The sequence below is a fragment of the Chrysemys picta genome, chromosome 11 (genome assembly GCF_011386835.1).
Source record: "Chrysemys picta bellii isolate R12L10 chromosome 11, ASM1138683v2, whole genome shotgun sequence".
NCBI lineage: Eukaryota > Metazoa > Chordata > Testudines > Emydidae > Chrysemys > Chrysemys picta.
This window is the reverse complement of record NC_088801.1, coordinates 39,879,978-39,895,528: the sequence shown is the minus strand read 5'-3', so window position 1 is coordinate 39,895,528 and position 15,551 is coordinate 39,879,978. Positions and strand designations below refer to the sequence as shown.

Below are 15,551 nucleotides of genomic sequence, written 5' to 3'. Positions count from 1 at the left end.
CGAAGGTCAATTTTCTCACCTGGGAATCCATCTTGATTAATATCACCAATATTTTCAACTGCAATACCAAACATAGAATCAGTGGTTCCATTGAGGCGAATTGGCTTTACCCCTTCCCATTTGCCTTGTTGGTTAATGTAGATGTACACAGCACCCCCAATTTCTCCGTCTCGGTCAAAATACTGTGGGGCTCCAACAACAATATCTTGCCAACTTTAAATGAAACAAAGTACAGAAATTTTAAAAGAATTCTGAGAAATAAGTGAAAATTCCTGGCAAGTTAAAAACTACAGGCTGAATATAATGTAAGTAAGTTGGTCAAACAAAGAGGCAGCTGCTGAGCAAAGGTCACTAGGAAGCACATTAAATTGGTGAAAAATTAACCTGGCAATTTTTGTTAAAGAAACAAATTGAGTTTGTGGCTTTCCCCCTCTTTTCTGTGCTGTATAAAGAAGACCTAAAAGGATTTTTGCTTGAATGTGATTTTTTTTCTGCTTGGTTTCTTTTACATATTACCTATTCAAGTTTCAGTCAACTATTCATCTAGCTGGATTGCTCTAACAATGAGTAGAAAAGAAGTCTAAACTATTCAATAGTCACATCCCTTCAAATAAATTCGGAGACCGCAGCCAGTGTACTTCTCTGAAAAGGAAGCCAGACTTAGTATGCCCTATATTGCTAATGTGAAAATCAAGCAGAAAAAACAAGCAAACTGGAAGTCAGGGGGAAGGGCACACAACTCCATTCCTCCACATTTTCCTCCATTTGCAAGTCATCTTTAGGTACGCTATACATACAATGCACTGCAGCAATACAAAACTAGGATTTAATAGCATGAGCTTAACAAGAGCCTTACCCATCATTGTTGAGGTCCACAACTGCAACATCATAGCCAAAAGAAGAGGCCAGCCCTTCTCCTTCAAATATATGCACAAGCGAGAGTGCTCTCGGAATTTGGGTATCTTTTTTCAGCAGAACAACAGCTCCACTGTGGTTGGCTCTTGGTGCACCTGATACAAAAGTTGTCTCTTCTTGGGAAACGATACCTTTACCAGTGTCCAAAGAGAAACCTAGAACAAAAGAAAACAAAAACCAATAGCTAGAGTTTTTTATTGTTAGAGCTGAAAATAATATATATGCACTATATTAAAGTGGTGCCTGGTAGCACTACTGAAACCAAGCTTAGCAAATACTGTATATCCACTACATGCTACCAATTTCATTTACTTTTAAATCGGCTATAACAATAAACACCTTATAAATGAAATAGTACACAAGTGTGAATATAGAATGATATGAAGCATATATCCATGTAATGTCTGTAGAAAGAAAAGACCCTAAGTGAAAGTTTTTATTACAACAGACATGTCTCTATATCTCCACCATAACCATGTGTAGCGTCTGTAAAATGTACAGATGGTTGGTCAAACAAATCTGATACATACAAAAACACATCCATAGTGTGTCTATAATGTGCGTGTAAATGCACGCAAACACACCAACCATCTGTACATTTTACAGACGCTACACATGGTTATGGTGGATATTTTAAAAAAAACTATAACTTAAAACCAATTTAATAAATCTAACCACTTTAATAGAGCTTAAGTACTTAGCCTCTAACAGAATGAACAATTATGAATTTCATACAAATGTTATTTTCTGTTATAAACATGCAAAACATTGTACAAGCACAATATTTTATGTTAATGTTAGACAGTATTTGAGAATCTGCTGTATACAGTAGTGGTGAAATCAGCAGTAACTTGCTAATTATGTCTATAAAGGAAATTTTAAAAAGCATGCAGTCCTAAATATTCAGTTTAAATTCTAAAGTTAATACACTGAATTATTATTTTACATATTTTAACAGAATTACTGCATACATATATTAGGATAATGCATGAATTTGTGCTATAAATCTAAATATCAAAAGTCATACAAACTGTGAGGAAAAATCTAGGTTAGAAGGGAAGTAAATATCAAGCCCCCCAGTCTCCTTTTCTTGGTATCCTTCACCACTGCCGTTCCGATTCTCAATTACAAAAATAAGACAGAGTTTCAGATAAGCTTGGTAAGAAGGCTACAGTATATTTTGAGAGCTACATTACAGATCAAGTCCTCTCCAAAGCCCCTTACTTTATAAGCTATCCTTCATCTGAATCCCTGCTGTTACATGCTTTTACTTGAATGAATTTGAAATGGGGGGAAAATTAAATAAATAAAGATTATGTCAAAGTCTGGATACACACACACACGCACAAAAGGTATGACCAAGACCATATATACTGTCACCTCAGGTAACAAACCTAGGTAGCTATTCATCATCACACCAGTGGATTTGTCCACCCTTACATTGGGAGGCAATGTTTTGTATACAAACTGATCAGGATCAGTATCAGACACACTTGTCAAAAACAGAAGACCTGTGAACATATATGGGGGGGAAGAGATCAAAGAAGAAAAATATGGTAGTTAGGCAGTAAAAATAACTGCACATCACATATAACCTAGGGCACAGCAACTGCCAATTAATGCCAGGCTGGCACTGCAGTACTTACCAATGAAAGAGGAAGTTAATTTGATTCCAACGACATGTCAAATCAAGCAAAGGAGTTTTTAGAGTGACAGAGCCTCCAGGATATAAATGCAACATTAGCCTTGTTATGAAAATTTAATGCTGATGAACAGGAAGACAAAAATACTATTGTCATGCTTATTGCAGTCTTATTCTGTTCACAACAGCATGAAAGCTCCTTCATAACATCCCTAGCCCTGGCATTCCTGCCTAATCCAAATGGATCATTTAGATCTTTAGAAATGCTATGAATTCATCTCTCTACCATCACTATTTATGGTCCCCAGCACCTACAAATTCTTGATCTGATTCCTATTTAACTGCAACTGATGTTCTATTTCTTCTTGTAACAAGTCTCATTCTCACTTTCATTTCTTCACTCTAAGTGGCTCTCTCCTTGGCAATGCTCTCTCCCCAACATGATACTAAGAATTAATCCCTCTCTCTTCCCATCACCAGCTATTCTGGCTCCATTTTACTAGCACGTGGTTAAACCCATTGCAAACGTAAAGAGTACTGGTGTAGAAGTGTCACACAAATCAGCATTTGGAGCAGAAAGACACTTCTTTCTCTTGACACTATTCAGTTTTTCAAAGATCCCATTCAGCCTTTATTCTTTCTGGTTTGCAATAGCACCTCTCATTTGGCCTTTCTTTTTCATTGTTTGCATTAAGCAGGACAGTTTTCTTTTGCTTTTCATCATGAAAATCACACTACATTTTTATCAGTGTCAATCCATGCTAATGATTAAAGCTTTTAAAAACGTATCTGTAATTGCTATGTTATATTTGAGTTATTTAAGACAGCCATTAGCTGTACAAAGAAGCCTTAGGAGTTAAGGGACTGGTAGTTGGGTGCAATGTTTATGCTCTCAGCACACACACACACACACACACAAAATGCTGACTTAACAGTTATTCTCAGAAACTCAGGCTTTACTACAGCTCCCAATTCTACATGCTGGTGGCCATGTGATCTAGGAGTATGAATCCACAGACAGTACTTACTGTTAGAGAGTGATTATAACCACATACTGAGAATTTGCAGGTCCTCATCACAGCTCTTAAATGTCTCATTACATTTGTAGCTCTTATAGGTACCTCAACGGAGTATCATTTTATACTTCACGCTAGCCCGTAAATGTAGAGGAGGATGTGAATGACCAAATATGGGTTGCATTTTAGAGGGGCATAAAATAATTGCTTTCTGCTTGTATTTTATGGTATTGCACACCATTTGGATAGTGAGTGTTCAAGAAGTCTGAAGAGTTTTACCATCTGTGCTTAATCCTACCTAAATAACTGTTAGCTGGAACAGGAACTAGATTCTCAGCTCGGCGACTCTCACTACCAACTTCATAAGGCCCATCATCAAAGATATCCAAAGCATAAAATGTTTGATTCTTTTGCTCTGCACGAACCACCCCTGAAGGAATGAAATGGTAAAATAAAAATGGATGAATGACAAGAGAGAAAAATAATAGATATATGGTTCCTGATTGACATTAGCAACATTGTCCTTGTGATCATGTTTGAATTGGAAGAATAGCACACAGCCTGAAGTTACGTTTTAAAATCTCATGGTATTGTATACATATGGGTCTCATGATGCAGCAACTTTATGGTGCCATGCAATGATCTGGAAAATATGGTATACATTATTTAATTTGTCAACAAAAACACTGAATAAACTGATCATCAACCCTCTTCACTCAGCGTATCATTTCACCCTTTCAGCAAAGGCATTATAGAGAAAGCTTCTAGATCCACAAGATTTCAAAATACTGAGAGTAATTTTACTATCAAATTATCACTAAATGCAGCCAATAATATAAATTAGGTAACATCCTTTTTTTAAGAGAAAAAGAGCTACATCTCACACTAATCAAAATGGGTGCTTCTCTTTAGTTAGGCATATTTAACAGTTTGCCAAGCACAGACATGTTTTTCCATGATATGGAAAAGCATATTCATAAAACTGATGTACTGCCATAGCAGTTCTTTGCAATTAACAAAGCAATCTCTGAACTCAATATGCTCTTTCAGCTTGTTCAAATTTTCTTGACAGAAACAGATATTTGGAAGATTAAGTCTTCACAAAAAGTATACCTTGTGCCAGAGCTTAACTCAAATATTTTGCATGGTTCATAGCCAGACACAGGTGTGTGAAAGAACACTGTATAACAGGAGTCAAAGATCAGACAGGCATTCTAAAGGAGGGGGAGGGAAGTATTTTGCACCTATTGGTGTAATGATGTGCAAAAAGAAATCCCTTTAAAAAAAAAAAAAACAGGCCGGGCATTTGAAAATTTCTCAACATAAACCAAAGGATAGAAAAATAATGGATAGATTTTTGAGTTTTGCAACATTTGCTAGGTGATATGTGCCAGTTGCCACAGTCTTTAGTTTTTACTCAGGCAGAACACCCATTAAAGTCAACGGAGTTTTACTGGAGTAAAAACATAAGGATTTGCCCTTGAATGTTTAAATATTTGCTCTGTCTGCAATCATCTTCCCATGATCCTGCCATATTGAATGTGTGATATATTAGGGTATGTCTACACTGAGTTTTAAAAACCTGCAGCAGCAAGTTTCAGAGACTGACTACAGACATAGGCGGACGGGCCAGTCCAGACGTTGTGGCTCGAGCTGGAGCTTGGACTCCGAAACTCACCCACCTCCCTGGGCTTTGGGCCTACACTTCTGCACTGCTGTTTTTAGCAGGATAGCACGAGCCCTCCCACCCTGAGTCTGAAGACCCAGGCTCTGAGACTCACGGCTGCAGGTTTTAAAAATGTTGAAAGGTACCCCCAGTTTCTACAAAAGATGACTGATGTCACAAACACAAAAGAATGATCTCAATTAGGATAAAAGTTTTAGTGCAGACATTAGTCTGAATAATTGCTCAAATGCAGAAAAATGAGATGTTGGCAAAATAATGCTAAAAATATGTATATACACACTCAGTGTGAAAGTTCCACCCTTTGAAACAAGCACTGAATCCTGCATGAAAATTAAGACCAGTGAGGTAGGGGTTTCCTACAACAGCATGTTAACTTATCTAATCCGTCCATTAGCTATTCCAATTTTTTAAAATTCCCCTTACAACACTGGTCCCCAAATTTTTTATCTCGTGCCCGCCCAGAGCCGAGACCTGGAGCGGGGCCACGACTCCGGGGGGGGGGGGGGGTGGGGGGAAGAATGCAGATGGGGTAAGGGGGCCAAAGTTGGGGCCATAGCTGGAGGCAGGGGACAGGAGCGGAGCCTTGGCCAGGGTCAAGGCCAGCAGCTGGGACCATGGGCGCAGGGCCAGCAGCTGTGGCTGGAAGTGGATCCCCAGGCAGGCAGGCAGCCAGGGCCGGGGCCAGGAGCGGGGCTGGGTGGCTCTCCCTCCCCACCCCTCATGGGGGCTGGCCCCGGGCCCCTGCCACACCCTCCCAAACGTTCCTCTGTGCCCCGATCAGGAGGGCGCACCCATACATTGGGGAGCTCTGCCTTACAAGTTTTTAATGTGACATCAGCTAATACTTTAGCATTTACAAAACCGGGGTAAATGCTGAAAAATCTAGAATAGGAGAAGAGAGGGTCATACCTTTCCAGTTATAAGTTCCTGGTGCACCAAATACAACATAATGATAGTCTCTAGTAAAAGTAGCAGCTACACCTTGCTGACATGAACCAAATTTCTCATGGCCCCTCAGTCGCCCATCACAAAAACTCCATTCTCCACCATCCATAGCAGACTCATCATCCTTAGGGTCCTTAATAGTGAGATCCTGACTCAGCAGGTAGCACCTTCCAATGATATCACGCGATTCCTGAACTGTGTTTACATACTGCCTTTTCTCATAGCGATGTGCACATGTCTGCAAGGAAAACAAAGATACTGTAGATAAGCAAAGTATTTTATGCCTTCCATATTTTTTTCCTGCAAAATTATCATTAAAGCCAAATAATGAGAAGGCCATTCTCTATAAGCCACATGCTCCCCTAGCAACAGTAAGCATACAAACTAGGTACTTATGTCTCCAAGAACATTGACAACAGAGACTCAGAAGTTGAGTCACATCCTCTTGTAATGTCTGCATGATGGGCAGGAAGAAAAAATACCACCACCACATAGGCTGTGCTAACCCATGTAAAGTTATTGGAAACCTTGCAGATCACAGCACTACTATGCACATACTCAACATTTCACATAGGTTGGAGGGCAGGGGGCATGCTTGCTTCTCCCATAAATGGCAGCATGGTTTGTGCAGAAGCCAGGTTGTCACTGGTTCCCTGTTGATGACAAGGTGAATTTGCCCCTCCCTCCATGCAAGTTAATACTGCCTCCAGCAGCATTACTAACTAACAGTTTTGGAGGTAAGGGAGAGCCGAGATAGGGGAGGTAATATATTTTATTGGACCAAATTCTGTTGGAGAAAAGGACAAGCTTTTGAGCTCCACAGAGCTCTTCTTCTGTGGAGCTCAAGAGCTTGTCCTTCTCACCAACAGAAGCTGGTCCAGTAAAAGATATTACCTCACCCACCTTGTCTCTCTAATATCCTGAAACTGGTGGCTACAACGCCACTGCAAACAATTCTGGAGGGTAAGGTTGGAAGCGGTAGTTTTGCATGAGCATAGCAACATGGGGGAAGGTTCCTCACCATGCCCCCATTTCTGATCCATAGCTGATGTACTGTACTACCATAAGTAGTGTATTTAGCAATAAGAGCATTAAGATACAAAGATCTATGGCATCATTCTGTGGTATCTTATGAAAGTTTCTTCCCTCTGCACCACTGAAAATAAGGGTATTTGACTCATCATCATTAGCATCTTTAACAGAAAGTAGAATTACAAAAAGTGATTTCACTCCACAATCCTGGAGTGAAAACAATCATCAGATCCACTGTTAGAGGCCATCAATTCCTTTGTAGTTATCACTCACCCATGGTGAGCCTCAGACGGAGGTTTGTATTTACTAATACTGACAACAAGTCCAAGAAAAATGTGACATTTCTCCCGAACTCATACAAAAGAATTTGAAGGATACAATTTTTTAAAAATTGAAAAGTACTTTATTCTTTCATTTTAAAGCCACACTTTAACACCAGCCACGGAGATGCTTTACTAGTATCTACTGTCTACCCTAGATTACTGGGATCATGAAATCAAACCAATTCAAAATTCAGAGAATTAGAAAAACATTCAAAAACTCTGCTGTTTTCTGAGATGTCATGATGGGGGGAAAAAAAAAAAAACTTTCAGACTATCTGCAGTGCCTCATTCCTCTATGAAAAAATTTAATTCCTTATGTTTGGGAACCTAATAGCAACAAAACGTAGAAAGAGTTCTGTAAAGGTATAGAAAAGCAGATAACTTTAAAACATGCAGCATAAGCCTAAACAAATACTAATAAATATTCAAGTCCTATAGACTTACCACCACCTTTCCTCCTGGCCCCTGACTTTGGACAGTTACACCCATCCACTGGTCTTCTTTACTCTCCGTTGCTGGATCAGCTGCATTATCACAACACAGTTTTACACACTATGGTTAACTCTTGTCAGAACATTTTGTGCTTTGATTATAAAAATACAATTTTAATTCCAGTTTCAGAGGGGTAGCCATGTTAGTCTGTATCAGCAAAAACAACGAGGAGTCCTCGTGGCACCTTAGAGACTAACAAATTTATTTGGGCATAAGCTTTCGTGGGCCATAACCCACTTTATTTTTCACTCCATGCAGCTGATGAAGTGGGTTATGGCCCACGAAAGCTTGTGCCCAAATAAATCTGTTAGTCTCTAAGGTGCCACAAGGACTCCTCGTTAATTTTAATTCAGTATTTGTTAACAACTCCATGTAGTACCTGAAACAGCCTTTAGGTGGCACTCTCTATACACTTTACCCATACAACAAAACCTTAATTGATGAGGAGGATTAGTTAAATCAATGAAAAAGGATTTTGTTGTGTGTGTTTTTTTTAATTAAGATATAACTTACACTTACTGAAGAACATGATCATAAGCAAAACATCTGGATTCAAAGTCATCAATATTGTTTTAGCAATTAAGCTAAGACTTGCTTTCACTCAAAAAATAAGAAAAGCATTTAAAGAGGATAAGAATAAGTTTTCCTTGTGATCACTGATTTTAAGAAAGATGCTATATTCAGTGGGAAAGACCATTGAAGCCTACATCTGATAAGAAAAATATGGAAGAGACTACCGTTCTCATCAAAGAGGACACGTGTGCAATGCGTCTCTGGGGATGTAATGTCACAGCTATACAACCCTCCAGTTCTGTTGGCTTGCTGGGATGGAAAGCCTCTCTCCCGAGGTGCTCCAACCAGCAATCTGTTGAGAGAGAAATAGAAAATCATATATTTTGAGGGACTTGAGTAACTTGAGAGAAGCAACAAGAGTAGAATCAGGGGATGCTATTTTGATCATATGTCAGTAGAGATCTGATTTGTAAACTATTGAAGGAGGATGGCATACACCATGACAATTTTTCTATTTTTTTTTTAAGTAGATCGTTTAAAAATTGTGTCTCTCTCAAAGCATGATGGTTCTATGAAAACTGACTGTGCAACAATGGCATTGTGAGGTTCTCCAGTTATCATCTAATGATTTCATATCAAATATACTCAGTTTACAAATATTTTTCCTTAATTGCCATCCAAGCAAATTTAGCCTTAGATCTGAGAATCAAGTTGGATTCTTTATGGCTAGTTAAGCTTCAACAGAAGGTGACCTTGAAAAACCCTGAAAATTTAAAAATCTAGAGCTGATAGAAAATCAGAATTTTCATCCAATGGAAAATTCTAGTACAATATTTGGAAATTTGTTTTCCCAAATCAGGATGAAAAATTGAAAGAAAATTTTTCACAGGATTGAGTTCCAAAAATTTGCTTCAAAATGTTTCATTTTGACATTTCTGATCAAAACTAAACATTTTGACATTCTGGAATTGAAATGCTTAATTTTGGCTCAACTCAACATTAATCGGTGTCCTCCTGACCTGCTTTGGTATAATGTGCTACAACTTGCTGTAGTTTGAGTGCCTTGTGTCCAGAGGCCGGGCTCCCCGGCCAGACTACGTTTCCCATGAGTTTCTTTGCTCATGCCATTCCCATAACACATCATATCAATTCAACAAGAGGTCAGACCCTGGTGAATCATGGAAGATGTAGGCCAGCCCAGAAGCCCAGCCCACAGAAAAAAAATGAGGGCACGTGGCACCCAAACTAGAACTCACATGAGGCAACATGGCACCTCACGCACACATATATTAATGTTGAACTGACCCATAACAAAATGTTTTGATTGGTTCAAACTAAAATGCTTCTGTTCAGTTCAACCTGAAACATAATATTTTGTTTAGATTTTCCTAATGGGAAAAAGTTTGCAAGATTTCAGTTTTTCAGAACCTGCATCTTCTGGAAAAAAAAAAATCAATACAAAATTCCCAGCTCTATTAAAATTGCTTCAGGTCTTCTTTACACATCATAAAGGAGCAAAAAAGAGCATACCTTTATTTTCTTTTCCAGGTTACCTTTTTTAAAAAAAATCCAATATCAGCTTGTGGTTGCAATAGCTTAGTCCCCAAAGTCTAAACATTTTTCAAATGTTTTTGCCTAGGCAGCTGCTGTTTGTCCTTCAAGACTATTACTGTACCAGGTTCATGAACCAAGAAAAATCTTGAATCATCTTACATAAATTACTGCTGAATGGTGCTGTAAATCTTAAATCTTATCAGATGCACAAGACAGTTCAACAATCATGCACATTATAAACAGGCTCTAGTGAAACAGGTGTAGATTAGATCGATACAATTGGTACATTCTAGAATGAAAGTAGTGACCAAAAAGGTATTAAAACGTGCTGGAACTAAGCTATGCTGCAGCACTACATGTCTGCCCTGTAGAGCACAGCAGAGTGGGATAAAAGACAGTTTCAGGCACTGCAGCACAGGTCATTGTAAACATGCTGAGAACTATTTACTTTACATTTTAATCTCTTTCATTCCTAATAACGTTCAATTAATTTTTAGTTCAATAAATCAAGCAAAACTTACTGTAAAGGTTCAAGTCAAGCATCCCAATGCATGAACAAGGCAGTCTACTCACCCTGCATACCATTCTTAAATAGCAGAAGTCCATAATAGAAATTACTGTACTACCATCACAAAGTAAAGCTCAATCTCTGGTTAATGATGAGAGATACACAAAGCTAGTGATGCTGGGCTTTATGCACCAGAATGAGTTTCATCCTGGCTGAGGCAGTCCAAATGAAACAGATTGTATGTTGCCTAGATGAGTTCTGATGGATGCATGCGAGTATCATTACAGATTGATCATCTCTTTTTACATGTGAGTAGTCATTGGACTGTTACTTATTCTACATTTTTTTTAATAAAAGGAACTTCAACAACAAATAAATGTGAGCTTATGTTGAGAAATATAATGGTTTCTGCAGCTGTGTGCATTCTGGAGTCTATTTTAGCTCTTTTGCTGGTGATCAAAACCCCTTCTTCCCAAGGAACCAGAACAAAAGAGGATTTAAAAAAAAAAAACGGATGTTTATTTTGGCAGGGGAAACAATAAAGATTAAAATCCAAATGCTTACTGTGAAAATGGAGTTTAAGTAAGTTCTTGAGTTTTCCTGAGGATGATTTGCCTATTTATTGCAAGCTCCCCCTTAATGCACAATGGCTCTGACTAAACCTTTCAAACACAAGTACCTAAAGTCAGGCTTCTAGATCCATATTTAGACACCTTCATAAATATAGTCTGATTTTGAAAATTGTTGAGTTAACAGGAGCAACATGTGGGTGCTCACCAGTGACTCAAAGGTTCAGGTTCTGAAACAGATTTTTCTACTTAATATATTACCATTTATGTCATAAAATGTAAGCCATAAAATATAGAAGATGTATAGCAAGTTAGCACTGCTGTCAGAACCTTAACTTTTTACAATTTCAGTTGTGCAGACTTAGGGCTGATTACTGGCAAATAACCTCAAAGGGACCATGAATGCAAATAAGTGACTACTCCACATGGATAGAGTGTTGCAGAATCAGACTCAATGGTGCATTAGTCTACATTAATTTGGTTTGTGTGTGTATTATACTACCAGGGGCACTCTGTTAGCCAATGAAATTGCAAGGTAATTAAATGAACTAATAGTAGTCTTACCATATCACCCTTGGCAAAACTTCTGTTAAGGATCATTGGACATAGTTTGCTTTATGCTAAATAAAGCTGAACTGTTACCTCCTAGCTGAATACAAGGCTACTATTCTCCCTTAACTCTAATCAATCATAGCCCAGTAATTAAGAATTTGAGTTTTCCAAATTAAAACTAATTGAGAGAATTATTACTTTTGTGCTTTTGGCCAAGTTGCCACCTCCATAGCTCCACTTCCATGGACTGGGGTGGCTCTGCAGCAGCCCTGCCTCTTTTTTCCCCTCTCCAAAGAGCACCTTACTCCATACCAGACACTCCAAGATACCATGAACAGGATTCCCCTTCTGGGGTCCAATTAATTAAGTCCTGCCAACAAGGGGGCATAAAACAAATGGAATTCAAACCAAGAAGGTTCTTTGCCCCAGTCTCAGGCTGGGCCCAGCCTCTTCACCCTATCGGTCTGCTCTCCCAGCAGTAACTCCCAGGACTTCTTGCTTAGAGTTTGGCCTTCTTACCTTCACTCTACAGACCGCTATGAAGGAGAGTGATCCTCTTCTGAATCCTTTTTCTCCCACAATCCCAGTGCATGGTTCTCAAAGAGTTTAATTATATTGACCAGCAAGAAGAGCTCTGCCTTCTCCACAGGCCTCCTCCCTCTGGCTCTCCACAGGCCTCTGTTTTATCTAACCCAGGCCTGATCAGACTACTTGACCTCACCACTCCCCAGCCACAGTCACCAGACCTCCTTCATTTTACCAGCCTGCGGAACAAAGCGTCAGTCTCACAGGTAGGGCTGAGACCCTGTGACAGTGCCATTATTTGAACCAATAATTCAACTACTTTTTTGAGCTGGGTGCCTTTGGTCATGACTATGTTTCCTCCTCCAACTTCAAATACTGATCATCAGCTGGCTTACAATATATGGATTTGCTCCATCACTCTCCCAACCTGATGTCCAAATCTGAAGAGAACATACATGTTTTAAGGCTACGGCACTGGAGGAGCAAGGTTTTAACTCCAGGTCTGCATGAAAGAACACCTATTTAATTGAATCCCACTACCGAGGTATCATTTTAGCTCAAATGAAAGAGACTTGTTTCTGAGGCCTGGTCCCCACTAAGTCCCCACTTCGGACTAAGGTACGCAAATTCAGCTACGTTAATAACGTAGCTGAATTCGAAGTACCTTAGTCCGAACTTACCGCGGGTCCAGACGCAGCAGGAAGGCTCCCCCGTCGATGCCGCGTACTCCTCTCGGCGAGCTGGAGTACCGGCGTAGACGGCGAGCACTTCCGGGATCGATCCGGGATCGATTTATCGCGTCTTAACCAGACGCGATAAATTGATCCCAGAACATCAATTGCCTGCCGCCGGACCCTCCGGTAAGTGAAGACGTACCCTTAGTGCTTAGGTCCCAAATTCAATCCCTGCCAACCAGTGTGTTGTTTGTGTGTGCTTGAAGCCATGGCTCATTATAGTTAAAAGTACTTTACAGAGTAATGCTGTACAACACTAATAATCATTCTATTCAGACAGAAGTATGGAGACAAAATTTACTGGTTTTTCCAAAAGTATATGGGGAACTATACTACTCCCCCCCCACCAAAGACAACAGCAAAATTCCTATTGATTTCAGCTAGAGCAGGATCCGCCCCATGATTTTTTAATTTTTTTTTTAAACACACATCTGCAGTATGTATACATTGCTAATAAGTGAGAGGAGGTGGGAATTGGCCATCCAGATACTATTAGGGGGAACTGTTGCTGATCATTGTTCACTGAAAAAAAAGTCTGAATTTCAAATAGATAAATGGAAGCAACCTAGTTTCATCAAACCTAGTCCAATGAAGTGCTTAAAAAATTATAAACTACTGCAATATCAAGCAAATCAAACAAACCAGCAATAGATTTCCAGTTTAACAGTCTATCTGTAATACTAACCAGAAGACTATTTTAATATAAATTCCTTTCTGCTTTCATCAATAACACTTGAGAAACTTAACAAGTGAGTGTGATGGAACTGCAGCATTATATGCTTGCAGAAACCTTTATAACTTTATGAAAACTGTGGTAACACAAATAGAACTCAAAACTATCTCAGTTTCCCCCCCTATTTTTTTCATGTAAACATATCCATCATTTGTGAAGTGGGAACTGCAGTTAAGATGAAAACCACATATCAAAGAGTTTATTTTAAAAGTTTATTTGTTCATACCCCTCACCACTTTATCACTTGACCAAACTTTACTGGATGCTTTCCCAGCTCTAGTGAATGTCTTTGCCTTGCTCATATCTCAGTACTTTCCAAGAGACAATACAATTTTATAAATATATTTCTATAAGAAATATAAATTCAGTGATTCATTACATCAACTTTAAACCAATCACTAAATTGGGTGAAACAAACTAAAAGGGAAAACATCCAATTAACATACTAGAAAGAAAATCCTGTTCACACACCCTATATTTGCCATGCTCTTTTTTAAAGTGACAGGATTATGTTAATGATGCCAGCCTCATGACCATTATGCGGACTGGAGGAAGCATAGAATGATAGGACCACAGGACATTATTGAAAGTGTTTTCTGGGTAACAAATTACCTGCATCTACAAATAGGCTGAATAAAGTAGTCACAGGTATCAGCAGTTTTAATTTTGGTTACCTTCATCCACCACAACTGTCCAATGTAAGGTTGCTATTACTGGGAACAGTGTAGGATATTGTGCACCACTGTCCTTTTCAAAAAATTGCAGCATAAACACAAGTAACACAAAATTAGGAAAGTGATGAAGGTAAGTGCTGCAGTGGCTGAACTTTCACTCTACAGACCGCGATGGAGGAGAGCGATTCTCTTCTGAATCCTTTTTCTCCCACACGCCCAGTGCTTGGTTCTCAAAGAGTTTAATTATCTTGACCAGAAAGAAGAGCTCTGGCAACTACTGGTAATTTACAGACCATAGTTTAATCCTATTTGTGTTACCCGCTCTCCCTCCCCCCGGCAATATGCTCCTTTTGTTTGCCACACACACTGGTTTCGTATCAGATGAAATTTTCTGGGCAGAGACAATTTCTACCATAGCACAATATGACCCTGATCCTGACTGAGGCATCTGAATAACCTTCAGCAGGAGACTGAGTCTGAGTCTTGGTCTCCCTAAGTTTGCGTGTCTGCCAATGCTGCCAATTAAGGAATCTAGTCCTTGAGCTCAAGCAGTAGATGCTCATGCTTTTAGCAGTGAAGATCCCAAGTTCAAACCTCTTTCTCAGCATAAGCAGGGGCAATGACATTCTTGCAACACTTGTAAATAATTCTATATTAAAGGCATTTATGAACAATTTGACTTAGAAGATGGCAACAGCCCATAACCATGAAGAGATCACAGTGAGAAAGTCAAGTGGGAAACATTCTGTGTATAGTCAGAGCAGATTGTGCCAGAAGTTAATGAGAGATTTGCATTGACCTCAGTAGGAACAGGATTGGTCCTGTGCGTGTGAAGGCACTGTTCCAACCCATTCGGAGACAAATCATTACAGGCATCCATCTCCAAGTGAGCACTGTCCCTATAAATGTCTTGACTGTTAGCAACAGAGAGTCCTGTGGCACCTTTAAGACTAACAGATGTATTGGAGCATAAGCTTTCGTGGGTGAATACCCACTTCGTCAGACGCATGTAATGGAAATTTCCAGAGGCAGGTATAAATATGCAGGCAAGAATCAGTCTGGAGATAACGAGGTTAGTTCAATCAGGGAGGGCGAGGCCCTCTTCTAGCAGTTGAGGTGTGAACACCAACGGAGGAG

At 39.3% G+C, this 15,551-nt stretch overlaps 1 protein-coding gene across 5 annotated transcripts in view; it reads right to left on the bottom strand.

Annotated features, from left to right (window-relative positions):
- The window catches only part of ITGA6 (integrin subunit alpha 6), a 67,267-nt gene that overhangs the window by 25,748 nt on the left and 25,968 nt on the right, over positions 1-15,551 (bottom strand). For 4 of the 5 annotated variants that reach the window (XM_005290467.5, XM_005290464.5, XM_065560761.1 and 1 more), the window contains exons 2-7: positions 8,790-8,917; positions 8,005-8,084; positions 6,170-6,443; positions 3,872-4,003; positions 857-1,070; positions 20-213 (exon numbers count right to left, since the gene is read on the bottom strand). In XM_005290467.5, the coding sequence (XP_005290524.2) occupies positions 20-213; positions 857-1,070; positions 3,872-4,003; positions 6,170-6,443; positions 8,005-8,084; positions 8,790-8,917 (1,022 nt within the window). Of the gene's footprint in view, positions 1-19; positions 214-856; positions 1,071-2,309; positions 2,427-3,871; positions 4,004-6,169; positions 6,444-8,004; positions 8,085-8,789; positions 8,918-15,551 lie in introns of all 5 variants that reach the window. The other variant, XM_042860735.2, reaches the window with a different exon arrangement.